General features: G+C 35.5%; 2 protein-coding genes across 5 annotated transcripts; one reads left to right on the top strand and one right to left on the bottom strand.

Moving 5' to 3' along the window:
- Positions 1 to 463: 463 nt before the first annotated feature.
- Positions 464 to 10,706, bottom strand: LOC112057757 (heterogeneous nuclear ribonucleoprotein A1, A2/B1 homolog). 4 transcript variants are annotated; one of them, XM_052883773.1, is made up of 8 exons: positions 10,658 to 10,706; positions 10,225 to 10,302; positions 9,515 to 9,738; positions 8,631 to 8,875; positions 7,338 to 7,520; positions 6,291 to 6,482; positions 5,429 to 5,513; positions 464 to 4,087 (listed from the first exon to the last, which is right to left on the bottom strand). In XM_052883773.1, the coding sequence occupies exons 2-7, from the start codon at positions 10,255 to 10,257 to the stop codon at positions 5,446 to 5,448; spliced, it is 945 nt and encodes a 314-aa protein (XP_052739733.1). In that variant the 5' UTR covers positions 10,258 to 10,302; positions 10,658 to 10,706; the 3' UTR covers positions 464 to 4,087; positions 5,429 to 5,445. The 4 variants fall into 4 exon arrangements, with proteins under 4 accessions (XP_052739733.1, XP_052739731.1, XP_052739732.1 ...); XM_052883771.1 differs by lacking the exon at positions 10,658 to 10,706 and adding an exon at positions 10,381 to 10,646; XM_052883772.1 differs by lacking the exon at positions 10,658 to 10,706 and adding an exon at positions 10,507 to 10,641.
- A 1,705-nt stretch (positions 10,707 to 12,411) lies between these two features.
- LOC112057756 (heterogeneous nuclear ribonucleoprotein A1) lies at positions 12,412 to 15,703 on the top strand. Its single transcript, XM_024098295.2, has 6 exons — positions 12,412 to 12,622; positions 12,854 to 13,077; positions 13,570 to 13,814; positions 14,312 to 14,434; positions 14,521 to 14,845; positions 15,201 to 15,703. Exons 1-5 carry the CDS (start codon positions 12,584 to 12,586, stop codon positions 14,838 to 14,840), a joined length of 951 nt encoding a protein of 316 aa, XP_023954063.1. The 5' UTR covers positions 12,412 to 12,583; the 3' UTR covers positions 14,841 to 14,845; positions 15,201 to 15,703.
- The last annotated feature ends 4,120 nt before the right edge of the window (positions 15,704 to 19,823 follow it).

The raw sequence follows: 19,823 nt of genomic DNA, 5'->3' as shown, positions 1-19,823 counted from the left end.
AAAAATATGTATTACAAAACAAACAAATACAAAGTAATTCAAATAATACCGACTATCCATGTGACACCGCCTTTAGGTAACAAAGCGACAACGTTGCTTCATAAAATATAAATACGTCATTATTATATGGATGCGTGTAAGAGACACATTTTAAGATCTATTTACAAAAGAAATATAACTCCGAAAATATTTATTTTAGAACACAAGCGTTCCTTGAACATTTTGAATTAATTCTTGGTAAAGAATATAACCCTAGAGTTATGGAAACTGCTCCCGAGCATCCTGTATTTATTGGTGTTAAACATTTTCTCTATGTATGAGTTTACCTCAAAAAACGACAGAAAATTATTTTTTTGGTGAATTTGAGTGCGACACAGAAGTGCGAAGAAGGTCTCAGACTCATAGTCATAGATATTATTACAACAATAATTATGTCAATGGATGTAAAAATAAAAGATGTTACTATTATTTAATGTTTTTATTATAGTCATAACTTACCATGGCCTTTTCCACAGACTGGTGCTTGTCCATACAGTAGAACAGTCCATGGAAAACAGTCTCAATTTAATTTTTTTGCACACAAAAATGGTGAAACAAATACTTAAAACTACAATAAAATGTTATTATGTATTACACTTCGAGTAAAATATGAAAAAAAGTACAACAACTATATATTTGTTTAAATATAACAATGCATTTATTGTACATTATAATATTGCATAGGTTTAAATTCACGCATTCCCATTTATTTAAAATAAAAATCCCGTTAATGAAATTAAACACTTATTAAATAAAACATAATATTTTATTTTTAGTTATATAGGAAAACCAAGTATGATGCATATCTAGTTTTCCAGTAGGTATACATCAATTCTTTTACCTCACGAAAAAATTCAGTCAGGGTTATGGTTGATCAGAGTATGGTACCTATTTCGGTATAAATAGTCTATTATATTTCATGTTCGGCCTTAAGATGAGAGACAGTGCGTTTGATCCAAGAGCTGGTCGACATAGTCCAGATCCCAAGAACATTTTGTACACCTGGTTACTAACAAGCTAATTTTTCGTGAGCTTTATCTCGATCAGACGATCAACTTTTTTATTTACGAAAATTCTTGATTCTGGTAGCTAACTGAGCTACCACGAAATGAAAATTTCTGAGCGTCGGAACGAGATAATGTACCACGCAATTTGTAAGACAATGTGGCTGTTAAATTGTATAACTATTAATTAAGCAACAGTAATAAAACAGTACAACCTTTAATAACCTCGTTTTTGATACAACTTGGTTGACAAAAGTTGTTACTAACCAGATGTTTTTTTTACTGTTGATTAATTAATACATACCTACATACAACTTAACAGTCACAATGTCTTACAAATTGCGCGGTAAATTACCTCGTTCCGACGATCTAAAATTTTAATTTCCTGGTAACCCATTTAACTTACATAGTCAAGAATTTTCGTAAATAAAAAAGTTGATCGCCTCATCGAGATGAAGCTACTCACGAAAAGTTAGCTTGTTAGTAATGAGGTGTACAAAATGTCATATCCTTGACTAACATCATAAGGTAGTTATTAATTTTTTACTCTTTAAACATTCAATTTAAGCATATAAATTACAGATATATAAGGATATTTCTTGCAAAATAAACCATCACTTGGGAGATATATGGGTTGATTTAGCACCATTTCTCCCCAGCCAGGTCTCCAGTTAGGGTAGTATAGTAGAGGTAAAAAACAAGTTATCAGCAAGCCTCAAATACCTACCCCAAAATATTGATCAGCTCTCTAGCTAGTTTGTGTGACAAACAATAAAAGTATCGTTTCGTAAAACCCGCTCTTTACATTGGCCAATATATTGGCTACCATGTAATATGCGCGTGATTAGAAACAACCACAACATTTGCCACAAGGTTGGCAAGCTGGAACGGCGAATTGGACAACGTATTGACCAACGAGCTGGGCAACGTGAAGAGGGGCATTATGGAATATTTCTTCAGTTATACACACCAACGCACTATCTGTCAACTATCTAATTGTCAAACGCTTTACCGCTACACCCCGAGCCAATCAGTGCCTGTAGTCATGTAGCACGTCGATTCCCTTTCTACAATCGCAAACGCTTCGCAAATTAAAAAAAATGTATGGGAACAACATTTGCTATCGACAGCTCTCGTGATCAAGTTGTCGATCGGATCTGTCATTCCCATACATTGTTTTAAGTTTTCTAAGCGTTTGCGATTGTAGAAAGAGAATCGACGTGCCACATAGCTACAGACCCTGATTTCCGAACATATAACAATGAATAACTTAGCAACAACATCCTGACTTAACAGATCTTCGTGTGACAGAAGAATTATTACACAATAATACAAAATATTGTTTTTCGTGAAATAATGGAATGTTGTAAAATTGCAGAGATATAATTAAACTTAAAACTAGGAACACAAACCCCATAATAAAGTGCACAGCTTTTACAATATAACTCAACATAAAAACTTCATTTTAAAGAAATAGTTTTAACACAAATTTAAGCCAAAAACTGAAAAACTTGAGACTTCTTAGCTAGATGTAGAAAGCTAGAACTTTGTTTGTTTATCTTTTTTTAGTTTGGCAAAGTATATCTACCTGCGTATCCGTTTTCCATTCTTTAAATATTTCATTAAGGGTTTTAGCGGTAAGAATGCCTTTGCGCATTTTATTTTCGCTTTTGAGTGTTCTTGGTTATGAGTAAGTAAGTTTAGTTCATGTTTTAAAATCATTAATTGTTAAACTGTATTCTTTTCTTGTACTAGATAGGTATATGGTACAAGTTGGTACATAATACTTGAATTTCATATCACAATAAAATTCTACTAAGTATTCAGTTATAATTTATTTTTTAAAAGTATTAAAAGGTATCAAAAGTAATTCTGTTAATTTAATTTAAATTCTGATAGTAATGTTCATATAGGTACCTATTAGATATTTAATTGGCAGAAACATTGTACTCATTCCCTATATGCTCAAAAGTCAGGTAAAAGAGAAACATTATTAAAATGCAGCCTTACAAGCTTTGTTACGTAAAGTCATCAGTATAATATTTGTTACTATCAGAAACATAATTATAATCTGCACAATAAAGTCAAAGGCTAGGTTAAATGTTATACAAACCATTAAATACATAATGAGTAATATATAAATAATATATTACTAAAATTTGTGAAACTATACGCTTATATTTCTTTCCACATTCGCAATATTTTTAGCTCAAACATTTAAAAAAAAAATATCAAAAAATTTAATATGTTTGTCTGTTACAATCAATCTATTCTTGAATAGTAAAGATATAATAAAACCGAATCTTAATAGTAACAAATTTACGCTCAGGCTTATATTACGTTCATTATACAGCGTAAGTACATAGCTCATTAAAGCCGGCTCCAGACAAGCATCACCTCGTATAAATAATACTCTTTATAGTCTTCTATGCACTAACTACATTATGACGTTCAATGATAGCACTGAAGCACTGTATACGAGAAATCATAGTTCTTTGTTTTTAGTGTTACAACTTCCTCGAGTACAGGTGATATTAACGTTTTTATATAAAAAGGAGGTATTTGTACGAAGTTGTTGCAACAGTGATGGTATAAATAAGAGAGCATTGATGACTCGAGTTCAGTTCTTTGTTAGGCAGCGTGAACACTGTCATTTATTGTTTCTACATTGCTTTGGTTGCAAGCTACCACGAGGCGAGTTGCAAGTCAGGTGCAACGTGGCTCAAATGAGCTATGACCCTACAACAAACGCAATAAGGATATCTAGTCGCTAAACAAGCCTCAAGTTTTACTCCCGACACTTTAGCAAAGTCCTGTGCCAAATGTGAACAACATGTAAAAACTGTGAATCAAAAGTGCTAGTCGATATTAAAGATGTAGGAAAAAATGTTGTGCCTCACAATACCTTAAACAAACCTCATTTTGTGAAATAAACGCAAACTGACTAAGGCGAGTGGTTACTCCGCTTCCCTCACTAAGCTGTCTCCGTGCCTACTTGTGTCTATTCTATCTGCCTGCCTAGCTTCAACTAAGCGACTTGACACCTAATTCAACAAGTTGCTTTTAAAAACCGGCTAATTAAAATTATTAGGCACAAATGAACAATAAATCGTGATAATATTAAATGAATTTTGATAAAATTTCTCAATCAATAAAAGCTATATTTTGGGTATTATACTTGGGAATATATATATACGAGTATGTTTAACCTCATGTATATTTAACTAATAAAACAATAACTTTATTGTATAAAAGATTCACATTTGTGTATTAAAGTTCTCTGAAAGTATTAAACGGATTTTGATGAAGATTTTACAGGTTTGAGTATAGCTATATAGGCTCATACCAGTTTAATTGAGATCAGAGATATAAGGAAATATCAGAGATACAAAATAACCGGCGATTTTCAATTAAAGCATTAATTTTTTAAATGATTTTTGAATGGTTTATTCACATACATGAGTGATGTAAGTGAATAAACCTTCAAAGCTTCTCGTATATTATGACACCGCAACCGCACCGCAAGTTTGTGTAGAATATAGACAAGACAGATAAATACATACAGACATAATGTCACCGTACAATTGTAAATACCGTTAGATTATAATCTCGCGAGATTGTGTACTGTCGAAAGGATGTGAAACGCACCACAATTTAACGAGTTATTATTCAGTAGACTATGACGAAGAATGTACAAATAAAAGTGTGTGTCAGCTCCGACGCACGAATGGAGTTTACTCTTTCAGGTCGACTGTCTAAATAGGTGTATGTTGCCCCGCTGCATACACTATGTACGCCTCAATACCTATGCCTGAAAAGTGAAAGGTGCGCTACCGACGAGCAGCAGACCGCAGCGTGCGCGCTGGCAACAGCGTGCGCATAAATGCGGGCGCGAACGGTGAAAGGTGGGCAGTACAGATTGCGCACAAAAACGTAACGTTCATCGAATGCGTAACGTACTGCCCATATTTTTTTCATACCGGGGGCTATATAATGAAAAATCGATTCTTAATGATATAAACTCCAAAAAATAAAAAAAATACCTAACCTAACCATTTGTAATCGAGCCACTTAAGTTCTTAGGAGTATGTTGTGGTTCACAATTTTCGACAGTTTAAAATCTCGCGAGATAGATTATAATCTAACGATATTTACAATTTTACGGTCATATACATATATACAGTTCCATGTACAACAATGCTGTGTGAACAGTGGTTAGTATTTGCACGCAAAAAATTGGGGCTCCGATGCGGGTGCGGTGCGGCGGCAGTGCGGTTTTTATCTGTCTAGTGTCTCGCGGCGCGGCTGCGGCGTCATCTACACGAACCTTTACGGCTAGTATACAGTATAAAAATTAGTAATAATGTATAAAATGCAATACTTACAAGAGGCCGGCGACGGTTTAGAAGCGACGTGCGTTGGTGCCGCCCGTCTGGTCGGTGCCGAAGTTTTGACCACCGGTAGAGTAACCTGGATCATTATCATCATCATCATCATCATCATCATCATCATCATCATCATCATCATCATCATCATCATCATTATCATCCTCATCATCATCATCATCATCATCATCATCATCATCATCATCATCATCATCATCATCATCAACTCAACTGAAAAGTTGGAGGTGCCCCAGCCCGGATACGAACCCACACCCTTCGGAATCGGAGGCAGAGGTTATATCCACTGGTCTATCACGATATCTTGGATAGTATGACGACCTCCGTGATACAGTGGTATGCGCGGTGGATTTACAAGACGGAGGTCCTGGGTTCGATCCCCGGCTGGGCCGATTGGTATGATGTAGAAACCCAAAGGGGTGTGGATTTTCATACGCCTCCTAACGAATTAGTCCGTTTCTATTTTATCACTTACCATCAGGTGAGATTGTAGTCAAGGGCTACTTAGGGCTTATCGTATTATAGTGTTAATGATTACGTAAACGACAAAATTGCTTGGAAATGAAATGTATTACATGACAGGCTACTTATATACCTATTGTTAAATGGCGATAAACTAAAAAATTATAAACCCGGCCGAGTTTGTTGTGGGCTCTTCTCGGACCAAGGCGCGTTCGGAACCCTCGTAACTTTAATTTTAAGTTTTCGAATGATTATTATCACCATTATCTTAAGTTTAATATTATTACCTGACGTTTCGAAAGAGCTCGTAAGCTAAGCCTATTTGAAATAAATGAATTTTGACTTATGACTTTTTGACTTGTAATATTAAAAAAAAAAATACCTGTATTGTATGGTTGTTGGCGGGAGTTATTTGTATAGTTGGCACGCATGGGCCCACCCCCGTAGTTCTGCTGGTAGCCTCCCCCAAAGTTGTCCCCCGATTGGCCCCACCCTTGGTCATATCCCTGATTGCCCCAGTTCCCTGAATTGTCCCAAGGGCTTGGGTTGTTCCAGCCGCCTCCTTGACCATATCCTGAAATAATTAACAAAATCAATATAGGACAAACAAAATTGTAATGCGATATGCTTTTACAAACTGTTGACGACCTCCCTGGCGCATATCTCAACAGAGGTCTTTAGAATTACATAATTTCTAAATATAAAAAATAGTCTGTCATAACCCAGTGGATAAATCCATTGAATGCTAAGAATTATATTTATGAATATTTGCCTCATTATAAATGTTCTTTTATAACAGTATTATGCTTTTCGTTTTTTATGCTGCTGGAAAATAAGTTTTGGGATCATGGACGTAGCCAGGACTCTATTCTAGGGGGGACTGCTATATTTAAATTGAGTATTTCACATTACAAATTAATACTGTTTGACCGAAACTAGTTTTACAGCCGAAACCAAAACTGAATTTCAGTTTCAGCTTCAGTTTTGTCCGAAACCGAAACATCCACACAAGGTCACTTTTTCGTATCGAAGAAACAAAGTTAGTTAAATCTTTGAATATCTTAAAATTTGGTATGAAGCCTCGTAGACCGACTGCTCATCGAGGGGGGTGGGGGGCTGTATGTCAGTAGCCTTCCCCCTTCTTGTACCTCGCTACGCCCATGTTTGACATACCAGACAAAAAGATATTAGTTTTTTCAATATTCCTATTCCCCGCCAACTAGTCAGGAAAGACTGTATTACCGTATTACCGTTGGTATATTGTCATGCCGTTGGTATAACAATATACCAACGGAAATATTGTCATACCAACGTCGTAAACGGGTCGGGGATCGAACCACCACCCCTCAGTGACGAGTCCGACCGCTTTTACCATTGAGCTATTGAGGCTCAAACTAACTAGTTATATGATACTGAGATATTATCATACCCGAGCCTCCCCACTCGTCTCCCTGTCGGCTCCACCCGCCGCGCCCGCCGCGTCTGCCTCCACCGCCGCCGCCGCCACCGCCGCCGCCTCCGCTACCGCCCCCGCTTCCGCCTGCCATTGCTGACTTCGATATAGCCTTTTTCACGTCTAACACACGACCCTTGATCTTGTGGTTGGGTTCCACTGAAATTGATTTATTAATTATGAATTTAAAAATTATGTATACTTATTATTTACTTATTATTAACCTAAATAACCTTTGGCCTTTTATTTTGTCTGGCACTGTGTGCATCCTAGTCTTAAGTTATGTACCAACCCTCTACCCTTTCACAATGTACAGTTTGAGCATTTCTTTAAAACACTTAACTCATTACACCCTACATCAATAGGGATGATGACAGTTTTTTAAAATGTATATAAATTAAGAGTATGCTAATAGTAAAGCAATTCGCTAGATGCAGGATCGACTGATATGATGATGATGATGATGAAATCAATTTTGTAAAAAGTAAATGGATATCTGCGATCATTACTTTCGCAGCTATAGGGATTTAAATTTTGTTGACCCAGTTGCGATCCATTAACTCTTTACTTTACATGAATTTTTTTTTGTGCATTATCCTTCACAAACTATTATAACTATTTACATAAAGATGAAAATCAACCATATGGTCTTGTACATAAAAAATACATTATTTACTCACAAACCCTGGTAACCAGTATATTACATAGAACCATGAAATCTTTAGGAATTTTTTCCTTCAAGAATGTCAAAGCAAGTTAATGGTGTTAAACCCCTGGTGTTAATGGTGTTTCAGTAATGAGCAGCCAGTCTGTATCATTACTCATCCTTAACTAGCAGACTCAGTCAAGCTTCGCTTTGACTTGTATGCACTTTTTCCCTATCCCTACCCTACACTACTCTACTCCTACCCCTAACCTACCCTTGAATTAATTTGTTACAAAAAATGTGATAAATGAAGAACTGCTCAACCAATTTTGTGAAAACTTCACATAATCTACTAAATAGTCTGAAAAAAGCCTAAACATTTGGTTTAGATAGATAAGCCCGTTCTAAATAAAATCAGTTCAGTTATAAAATTACACAAAAAGTGGCATTGATTGTTATATATATGATATCTGACAGTGATAGTTACCACCCGGTGCTCACCAACATGGATTGGGGCTGCATGGTGGCTCCAGTCCCACATCTATAAGTAGAGTGTCCCCACCTAGTAGTGGGTCATTGATTCCAATAACAATATAAAAAAAAATTGATCATGATTTACTTACAACATACTCTGTCAACTGGATCGTAATCATCAAACTCCACAAAACCAAATCCTCTCTTCTTGCCAGTATCCTTCTCAGTGACTAAGCTAACGGAGACAATTTCTCCATAGGAACTAAAGTATTCTCTCAAGTCTTCCTCCTCTAAATCCTGCTTGAGGCCACCCACAAACAGTTTCTTGACGGTTGCACTTGCATCTGGTCGATTTATTTCTTCTCGAGGCACTGCACGCTTAGGTTCCACAATCCTGCAATTTTCATGTAAATAGAAATAAATAATTAAAGTAAAAAAAATAAAAATCCTTAATGTGTAACACTTCTTTTTACAAGTTAGCCATTGACTACAATCTGGTATGGTATGGATGGTAGGAGTAAGATGAAATCCACACTCCCTTTAGTTTCTACACGACATCATACTGGAACACTAAATTGCTTGGCAGTGTCTTTGTTGGTAGGGTGGTAACTAGCCACAGCCGAGGCCTCCAGCCAGACCTGGACTAATTAAGAAAACTTCAATTGGCCCAACTGGGGACCAAACCGGATTGGATCAAATCAGACTTACAGGACCTCCGTCTTGTAAGGCCACTGCTCATACCACTGCGCTAAGGAGGCTGTAAAATGTCCAAAGCTTGCATACAGTATAAAGACAAAAAGGCCTATCATACAAACATAGATAATCTTTCATAAGGCTATAAATGAAAATATTGTATTTTTTATTTAGATTTACTTGTTCAGAAAACATATATGTAATATAAACTCAATTTTGAAGGTTTTAAAAATATTGATTTGTTATTCAAATTCTTAATAGTAACTTTTAAATTATATAATAAATATAATTTTTTTAAATAGCCATTTTGTATTGAGACACAAAAGCAAAATCTAATCACCTTCCATCAATTTTATGTGGCCTGTTTCTTTGAGCATCATCAATCATGTGAGCTTTTGAGTATGTTATGAAGCCAAATCCCCTTGACCGTTTAGTCTGCGGATCTTTCATAACTACAACATCAACAATTTCTCCCCACTGTTCATAAAACTCTTTGAGAGATGCATCTGTAGTCCGGTAGTCGAGACCTCCAATGAACAGTTTCCTAGTGTGCTCAGGTTCTTCCTGTAATATTTCAATTAAATAAATAAATATTTTTTACAATACACATACAATCTAGCCCCTAAGTCTGAATAGCCTGTGTGGGTCATCATCATTAGCAATCTATATCTCACTGTTGAGCTCTCAGAATGAGAGTGACAAAAATACAATTTTGTTTTTAAAAATGTTCCATTAACATGAGATTATTTTCACAATTAAAAATGTTATTCAACTTTTGTCTTTATTCAACTGTCTTTATTAATCTTGAACTGTCTTTGTCATATCAAGTACAGTATTGAGAAAACGGTCAGGCATTGAGATTTAATTTCTTATAACGCACTTAACTAAAATGGTGGTGGTGCCATACCCTGGACCAGATTCAAAACTACGCCTTTCGAAAGGCGGTCATATTCACCGGCTATCACGGCGCTCACGGCAAGGCGTGCTGATGTGATAGTATAAAAAGATCAATACAAACATTTTCACTAAAGTCTAATAATAGTTACTTACATAGTCATCTCCACCACCACCACCGGGCTTCATTTTGACCTCAACAAATTAATCGTCAAACTATTTTATACAAAGTTACTGAAAATATAATCAAAATTTAAAATAAACTGATTATATATCAGCAAGAGAATAGCTAGTAGCTGTAATATATTTTACTTTTTCTATCGACGTTAAGAAATCTGATGAAAATTGAATTTTAGATTTCTTCTAAATCAATTTTATAACCATGCCAACGATAGAAAAAAAAACGAGAAACTATAATAACTGAACAAGGTGTTAGACCTATACAATGTACTCAGAAGATTTACTGCAGTATTATTGATTATTGAATTAATTTTTTTCCAACTTCTCTCAGTTTCAGTAAACTTTAATAAAACCGAAAAACCACAAACGCGACACGAAAGAAAGAAAAACGAAAAAACAAATGACTGACATGACATTTATAATTTCTTTCACGTCCAATGAACTTGAAGTTGAAGATTCCTTTTACAGATTATTAAATACTTCCTGTCATAAAAAAGCCATAGAAGCCATGGACATGGATACTAGTTATGTCAGCCACTGACAATCAAGTAATCTCACATGCCTGCACAATAGCGGCTTGTTTCGTCCGATAAACTGATCGTGAGTTGGTCGCGATAGGTTTGATGTCATGCATTTCGCGACTAACACACGATCAGTTTTATCTGCTGTCAAGCCGCTGCAGGCTTAAGAGATTTCTTGATCGTCAGCTTTGACAAGATCGTCAGTATATATTAATCTGTGATTGTCAGTGGCTGACATTAACAATAAGGCCTAGTTTGGACTACTTTAGTATTTTAGTCGAGTAGGAACCATTTTACTCGATTAAAAACACTAATGTAGACCTTAGACCATTAATAACTGGATGTGGTTCGCACCCAAATTCACCAACAAAAAAGTCTGTCATTTTTTGAGGGGGACGAGGTAACCTCACACATCGAAAACATTTAACACCATTAAGTATATTCTGTGTCCATACACTACACACAACTATAAATTTGACTCGCAATACACACACGCGTAATTTTTACACACACTAACAAACACATTGCCACAGTAAAAATATATACAAACAGTATTGTAACACGGCCGTATTTTTGAAATAAATACCTACAGCCAAGCAGTACGTAAACATGCGATAGCGCTGCCCGCCTCCGGCATTTTAATTACATTTGCCAACTTTGTATTTCCATTTAGTTTTGTGATTGTAAATATACTTTTTTTATGTAAACAAATAAAATACTTTGTAAATTGTAGTAAAATAGGAAGTGATCAATAAAATGCGTGTTGTTTTTTGATTGGTAGATTTAAATAAGGCTGATACTAATTAATGATCTTGAAGGACCTTCATATATTTATTTTGGTGATGTCATCTAGGTATTACCACCACACTAGGTGACCAAATAATAAAAAACCGGTCAAGTGCGTGTCGGGCCACAATTACGGAATTAGTATGCAATTTTCGATTTCCAATTACGTTTTTTAAGTTGGTCGACTATTTTTCGATAAATAGCAATTGCTTATTAGCCGTTAACTAATAGGCTTAATAGCCTATGAATAACCATTTAGCCGGTAGAGGCTGGGGACACTTAACTCTAACAAAAATTAGCTCTTAAAAGCTTAATATTTTACAAACGGATCCCTAAATCAAAATATGTTAATGGCCCCTCACAACTTTCAAAGACCTATCCTACGATACCCCACACTTACACAAACCGGCATTTTTAGGGAGCTCCTTACACGACGAAAACGATTACAACAATGAAACATCGATTTTGTAGCAACAGTTTTTATAAACGCATTAGATCACAGATTTTTGATCTTTGCCAGAGGGGTAACGGTTAGCGAGCCAAGTCCTGTTATTAATGGTCTAAGGTCAGACCCCGCCATATTCATGTAGGCCGAGGTGTGGTAACACTTTTGATCACTGACGTTATGCTTTTTAGAACACTGAAATCATGTTTGTAAATACAAATAAGAATTATTTTGCAATTGTTGTTGTCTTTTGCATTTTTTATAGGTAATTTAATAATTGTTATGATAAAAAAAATAACCCTATTACCATAGACTATACCAGTTTTTACCAAACTTCCGGTAACGCGTGGACGTGGCTCGGACTAATGACAGAAAGAAACAAACCCGATGACGGATACGGCTTGAGGTTTCATCCATCTTTCTTTTTGGCGTGGCGTCGGTCGACAACGGTCGTGCTCGTGGCGTGGACTGAATCTGTTATTGATTAATTTTAGATTGTTGTTTGAACGCGTCAACTTTGCTAAAAAGTGGTGTTATTTATTGCATTTTGATTTTAATTTTATAAATCTTAACCGCGGTCACAATGCCGCAAAGGCCGCAACAAAACGGAGACGACGGTTTTGTAAGTACTTGATTTTTATTGACTCATGGTTTAATTGCGTAGCGCAGCAGAAGTATCGTTATTGATCGTTTCGAGTTTGGCTACATAATTCTTTATCTAGTATTATTTTTAGGACATTCTCCTTGTAAACATTTCGAGTAATTTTGAAACTGTTCTATTTCGTTTGAGTTAAACGGTATTGGGATTATGGTGATAAGCCGCCATTTTGTTCAACCGGTGTTCTACTTTTAGGATGAGCCTGAAGTACATCGTAAAATCTTCATTGGCGGTCTTAATTACCGCACTTCGGATGAGTCTCTAAAAGCGCATTTTGAGAAATGGGGAGAAATTGTGGATGTCGTTGTAATGAAAGACCCCAAAACAAAGAGATCCCGTGGTTTTGGCTTCATTACGTACTCGAAGGCGCACATGGTAGATGACGCTCAAAACAATCGCCCCCACCGGATCGATGGACGGTAAGCTGCTGTTTTATATAATTACTGCAGACCAGCTATGCAAAAGCTTTTATTCTTGCTTTTGCATCGTTCGTTTCTGCAAAAATTAAAATGACACTACTTGGTGATTGTCTAGTGTAAATTCAACACGTGGCATTTTCTGTGGCGTCTACAAGTGATGCGACCTGACTATACTATTTATTTGTTTTTAAATCTAATATCTTTAAAATAAAAATATATATACAGGGTCTATTAAGCTATCTTAAATTTCAAGACCAAAATATAAAAAAAAAAATTATTATTTAAATTAGTAAATACATTTAATCTCATTTATATGAATATTACAAAGAGATAGTTATGATATTGCAGGGGGTAATATCAGGAGCTAATGAACCGATTTTGAAAATTTTTTTTCCACTAGAAAGCCACGTTATTTGCGAGCACAGCAACTACGCCGGTGAAACCGCGGGGTAACGGCTAGTTTTGTAATATTTTTATATTTATTTTTGACAGTATTGTTGAAACCAAACGAGCTGTGGCAAGACAAGACATTAAAAACCCAGAAGCAGGTGCCACTGTAAAAAAGCTGTTTATTGGGGGGATCAAGGATGACCATGATGAAGACCAGTTGAGGGAGTACTTCTCCAATTACGGAACTGTTCAGAACGTTAGCATAGTTACAGACAAGGGCACTGGAAAGAAAAGGGGATTCGGTTTTGTAGAATTTGACGATTATGATCCAGTTGACAAGATTTGTTGTAAGTATACAGTACTGATTTTAAACTTTTACATATAGTTGTAGGTAGCTAGTATACTCATTGTAGCAAATAAGTATACTTTTTACCTTTATATACTTACTGGAACCCCTTTTAACTTTTAAGTTTACGACTTTAATTACCACCATCATGACATAAGTTGATGTTACTAAAGTGCTTGTAAACTAAGCCTAATTTAAAATAATTTATGTATATCACAGCTTTGCCCCAGATTGGAAGATTTGTATCCAAGCCTGGCTTCTCTTGACTGTGTATAGTAAAGATTAATTTTAGCTATACCTGGCTGTTATTTTCTAGGCAGTCATGGTACGCAAATTAATTACAGCCTATCTCTTTCTTCAGAAATCCTATTTCTGTTACCAATTCATTTAAACATGAAATTAGATATTTTTGAATACTAACCTCAGTGAACTTTTATTTATTTAACAATATTTATTAAAGATAGATAAAAATGTTTCAATACTTTTTTTTTTTTTTAGTGAATGCACCCCATAAAATTAATGGAAAACAACTGGATGTCAAGAAAGCCTTGCCTAAAGATGGCTCTGATCAAAGGGGAGGCAGACAAGGTGGCGGCAGAAGTGACAATTGGGGTAATGGAGGTATGTAATTAACTAATTTCATTAACAGTGGCAAAAATTATGCTTTTGTGTACATTTTGTTGGTAAATTACTCTTTTTTTTTTTAGGTGGCTATGGAAATAACCAGGGTGGGTGGAACAATTCTAACCCATGGGATAACAATCAAGGGGGTTGGGGAGGTAGCCAAGGAGGTGGTGGCGGCTATGGGGGTGGCGGAAACCAACGTGGGGGCTGGAGTGGTGGTGACCAAGACTTTGGTAGCTACAACCAACAAGGTTACAGCGGGGGTCCAACTCGTAACCAACAGCAGTATAGCAATAACCGTTCCACTCCGTACAATGTGAACCAAAGCAGCGGAGGCGGCGGCGGCGGTGGCTATGGAGGAGGAAACTACGGAGGAGGCCAGGGCAGAGGAGGACGCTTCTAAATTCCGTGTGTATAATTTTTTTATTACTTTTGCATTATCATTTACATCAACCTGTTCTTGGGTGTTGATTCCTGAGATTTACTGCCATTAATTACCATCACATTACACTAAAACACTTCTTTGTCTAGGTGTACTGTTTAATAAATAGATTTTTTTTATAATAGGTCTTAAAGCACTACATAGCATTAATATAGGATTTATATATCTGTATAGGATGAGTTAGCTGTTTCAGTCAGTGTACAGTACTGTATAGGATCAGATATAGTCAGATGATTAATGCTATGAAGGTAGCCTTCAACTTTTTAGTTAGTGTATTTTCTTGTGCATACGTGTCTTATTAAAGGTTTTTTCAATCTCTAGGGTTCGTGCTAAGTCCACTAGTAGTGCAGAGTATATCGTGCTAGTGTAGGCTACGCTCCGGAGCACTAGTTACTCTACTCTGGTCTACACGCGAGACCACCTAGGAGAAGCCGTCAGGAAAACCATAGATGTAGTCGACTTATCTGTTAGAAAATATAGAATATTTTAAATGTGTACTGAATATGTAAGTTCTTCTATTTATTGTAGTACTTGGGTACTTACCGTGACATACTTTTAACTTGTAAGGATAATTGGCATAGTTTTGTGAAGTTAATAATATAGCTGATACTTTTTTTTACAGATATATAAGTACAATTTAGGTTTTATCTTGTAAGAAATCCTTGGATTAGAAGCTAGGTAACTCAGTTAAGGCGACATTGAATATAATATGCATCATGACTATTGATTTGCTGTCTTATACTCAGTATTAAGTTCTCAAATAGCTGTTATATGATAGGTTTAGTGAACATAGGCTAATTTATGTAATAAAAATTTTAAACAGATGTAGGGTTGTTTATTTAGTACTGATATGTAAATATTCCTTTTTTTGTCAGAATATAGTAACATAGCATAATAAAATAAATAAAATTTCTCAATGGTAATTGTATCCAATTTCAATCAATAAAAATTGAATTATAGCACATTTGTCTTTAGGGATATTAAATCAATTTATCTTGATAGTTTTTATGAATTAATTCCTTACCCAATTATCATTCCATAGCCAAAAGTAGCATAATCTGCTTTTAAGTAGGTACAGAAGACATTTTGCAATTGATTTTGAATTATTTAGGTTGAGGAAAAAGTAATTAATAATTTTTCAGTAGATGGCTGTATTCAGTGTTTTCAGTAGATTTAAATCTCGTACAACAAGGATCATATCATTCATAACAATGTCAGAATTAAGTTCAAAACTCACTATTACCCGGGACACCTAACGGACACTCCTCGCTTACGCCAGGCTTACAGCACATCTTGCCGACCTTTTTAGCAACGCGCATACGTCACATCGGATGCCCGAGAGCTAGTGGACATTTTTGGGTAGGTATTTGAGGCAAGTTGAAAGCTTGTCCTTATGCTATTAGAACAGAACTAGAGACCTGTCTGGGGAGGTATTTTTTTACATCCCTCAGGCTATCTGTAATTTTTAAACCTTAAAAGTGAACATTTAAATGTTCAAGTAAAAAATAAATTATCCAGATTATTATTCGGATCTTTGACTTTGCCAGGTGTTTGCAAAACATTTAGAAAAAAATTATTGTAAAATGACAAGTCAACTGTCACTGAAATGTTAAATAAAATGACATTTCAGTGCCAGCTGCACTTGTCATTTTACTGACGTGAAATAATAATCATACACTATCCTACTGGCCTAATTAATTTTTGTACAATTCCTACTACCCAGTAAGGTCTCCAATTCTGTGTAGGGTTCATTTACACGAGCAGCAACTGCTACTGATGACTGCAGTTGACTGCAGTCGCCGATGTCTCGGCGGCAGTTGTCGGTAGCAGTTGCCAGCTGCCGTTGGCAACGTAATGCTCGTGTAAATGAACCCTTATGGTAGAATGAGAGAGCTTTGACAAGTTTTTAACTTGATGATTCAAGTGCCTACCAACTTAAACATACTCATAATTACTTTCAACTTTGGTTTCGTCTGTAAAATCACATAAGAATCAAAATAAAATACAAGCATTATTTTAATATTTTTATTTATAGGTATGGGTAGTAAAATATCGATCACTACAGCCATCTACTGAAAAAATAATACTTCCCAAAACTAATAATTTTTGTCTGTCATGGTCCAGCAGTCAAAAAGGGTTAACCCCTAATGAAACTGAATGATACGTAATAACTATTACGATGAATATAAGTAAGCCTTTAGCTAAGTATTATAATTGTCTGAAAGAACATGGGATGCGTCCCACGTGACTACCTATGCAACTTGAGACAAGAAATTGGGTTCAGATTCAGAATGTCAAAATAAAAAGGTTTAATGGCTTGCGCAGACAGAGAGTTGTGCGTACTCTGTAATGTAGAAATGTAACTTCATGCATTGTTCAAATAAAGCAGGCAGCAGTCTGATCTCTAGCAATCTGCGCGGTTATAGAGCACGGATGTTACGAATCTTCGATTCTGATTCCGAAAAAGCATAAGATTTCAACTTTGGTTCCGATAACTTTGATTTTAATTTAGAGGTGTATTCGGTTACGGTAAATCTGTAACATAGCGCGGATCTTTTATGTAAAATTCAGTTTCACCTACCAGATAAGAAACAGGGATAAACCCTTTGACTGGATTATTGGATTATCATAGGTAAGGAAAGCAAAATAGTAGAGATAAGTATCCCTCGGTCTGTTAACAATTAGACTTCATACTCTAAGATTCGACATGTTTGTTAGTAAGTTTACATAGAAGAACGCCGTTACGTAATTTGATATGTATGTAGTGTGTACTCTTCTAGATTTTTATCTTTTAGGTAAAATTCAGTTTCATTACGAAATATGAAACAGAAATAAACCTTTTCAGTGGATTATCATAGGTAAGGAAAGCAAAATAGTAGGTATAAGAAAAGTCCTCCAGTCTGTTACCAATTACAAAAACTCTTAAGATTAGAAGTGTTCGATATTAGCTTAAAAGAAAGCATCTACGCAATTTGATTCGTATGTACTTTTCTACATTTCTTGCTGATTTCAATTGCAATTTCAAAACAAAATCATTGGAAAAAACCAATTCAATAGCTCGAAACTTTCTCCCAGAAATATACCATGCCCATGAAATGTGATCCTCTCACAAAATGGCGGCCAGTGACAAGACAACTGGTAGACCGTTTTAATTAAATAATTGGGCACCTTTTTTTTAATTTTGTCTCAATAATAAGAACTTCGTTGGTTGGTTTAAAATGGGTCTGCGTATTCAGGTGACTAACAAACCTCATTTGAAAAATTATTATAATGCGTCGTTTCGTGAGGCGTGCGATTTTTGGGCAGTTTGCAGGGGCGTAGCTACCGCAGCCGTATCAATGATATTTTTTTTTTTTTTTTTTTTTTTTTTTTTTCCTTGAGGAGGAAAAAATCCCTGCGGACTCCTGCCTGTTGACAGGGCATGTCCGACTTGCACGGACTAAAATAACCTCCTCTACTCCAAGGGTATCAATGATATGGAGCCCCCAGAGGGGCCCCTTACATATCAAATCAATTTTTTTTAAAAAGTATTCTAGAATATTACATAATCTATGTTGCTTCTAAAAACTGCAGAAATGACAAAAGCAAAAAAGCAATACTTTATGGTAGATAAAATGAAGCACGCTAAGTAAGACGCTACGCCACTGGCAGTTTGCTATATTTGGCAACCAATCATTATGGACTTCTGAAACATTCATGGGTCGAACGACTTATCTTTTCTTTCTGAAAGTATTCTTTATCTCGTCCATCAGTGGCTACTTCTCTGCAGCTTAGCAGCTCTTGGAACATTTGAACTAGACTAGGTAATTGTAATTCTACCTAATAAAATATAATCCTCATGTCTAATAAATAAAAGGTAGATAAATTATGGATTCTGTTATAATGTAACGACTATGTTAGGAGCTACTTATTACTTTACTACAATCAGTTCCTTAGATCTAGGCGTAAAATATAAGTAGGTACTTAAATGTTTACGGTAAGACATGGACTCCTGTACTTTACTACTACCTACTACTTCTAGATTATATTTACCAAGGCATTTTGTGAAAGCAAAAAATGTAGCATCGCCTAAAATGTTACTCATTAGATAAATAGCGCATAAAATATGTGTGGAAGGTTAATGACATGCAAGATAATAACAGTACGTACGTACCTACGTGTTAGTGATTCATAGAATTGGAATGATACTGAATGATCTAGAATTTTAATTTATTGGGAATAATGTTTAAAACGTTGATTAGTATATATCAATGTGTTACATATTCCATCATATTAACGTCTGAAGATAAATGAGTAGGTAGGTCTCGTCAGGAGCCATTGAACTCAATTTACCCCATCGCCTACTTTCCAATTTCACACATTCCTTCATCAAAATTTCTGAAACAATGTGACCATCCTTTAATTTTTTTAACCTATGTATTTTAATTTTATTTTCATGATGACATCTCGAGACTGCGGGTTTTACTACTTCGGCTATTTTTCCTTTCATTTAAAAGGTAAGTCGTGTGTTTTTTTTTTAGACTATTCGATCCAACTATGGATTGTTGAAATATTTTGTTTTTTCCGAAATAAAGAATAACCTACATAAAATAATGTTGTTTTATTAATATCCAAGCCTTACAAAATTAATGAATCTTAAAAACTAGTACCTTATAATATAGGTGGTGCTGTAGGAGGTCGTCTAACCTAATTTGAAAATTGTTTTAAAACAGATTGCATTAGGAAATTGATTGATAGAGAGCTGTGACAGCGTAGTGGATATGAACTTCCATTCGGAGGGCGTAAGTTCGAATCCAGTCCGGGGCATGCATCTCCAACAGAGTGCATTTTAAGAAATTAAATATCACTTGTCTCAAACGGTAAAGGAATAACGTGAATTCTCTATCTGAGGATTCTCTTGATTAGGTCTAGGTGTATGAAGTCTACCAATCCGCATTGGGCCAA

Source organism: Bicyclus anynana, chromosome 10 (genome assembly GCF_947172395.1).
Source record: "Bicyclus anynana chromosome 10, ilBicAnyn1.1, whole genome shotgun sequence".
Taxonomy (NCBI): domain Eukaryota; kingdom Metazoa; phylum Arthropoda; class Insecta; order Lepidoptera; family Nymphalidae; genus Bicyclus; species Bicyclus anynana.
The sequence above is the reverse complement of the archived record's forward strand: the minus strand, read 5'-3'. Positions and strand labels throughout refer to the sequence as shown.

Excerpts from the sequence above, each read along its gene's own strand:
- LOC112057757 (XM_052883773.1), bottom strand. The coding sequence starts at position 10,257 with ATGAAGCCCGGTGGTGGTGGTGGAGATGACTAT. Across the intron at positions 9,739-10,224 it reads GTGGTGGTGGAGATGACTAT|GAAGAACCTGAGCACACTAG; the intron begins GTAAGTAACTAT and ends GAAATATTACAG. Across the intron at positions 5,514-6,290 it reads CCAACAACCATACAATACAG|GTTACTCTACCGGTGGTCAA; the intron begins GTATTTTTTTTT and ends ATAATGATCCAG.
- LOC112057756 (XM_024098295.2), top strand. The coding sequence starts at position 12,584 with ATGCCGCAAAGGCCGCAACAAAACGGAGACGACGGTTTT. Across the intron at positions 12,623-12,853 it reads AAAACGGAGACGACGGTTTT|GATGAGCCTGAAGTACATCG; the intron begins GTAAGTACTTGA and ends TTCTACTTTTAG. Across the intron at positions 13,815-14,311 it reads TCCAGTTGACAAGATTTGTT|TGAATGCACCCCATAAAATT; the intron begins GTAAGTATACAG and ends TTTTTTTTTTAG.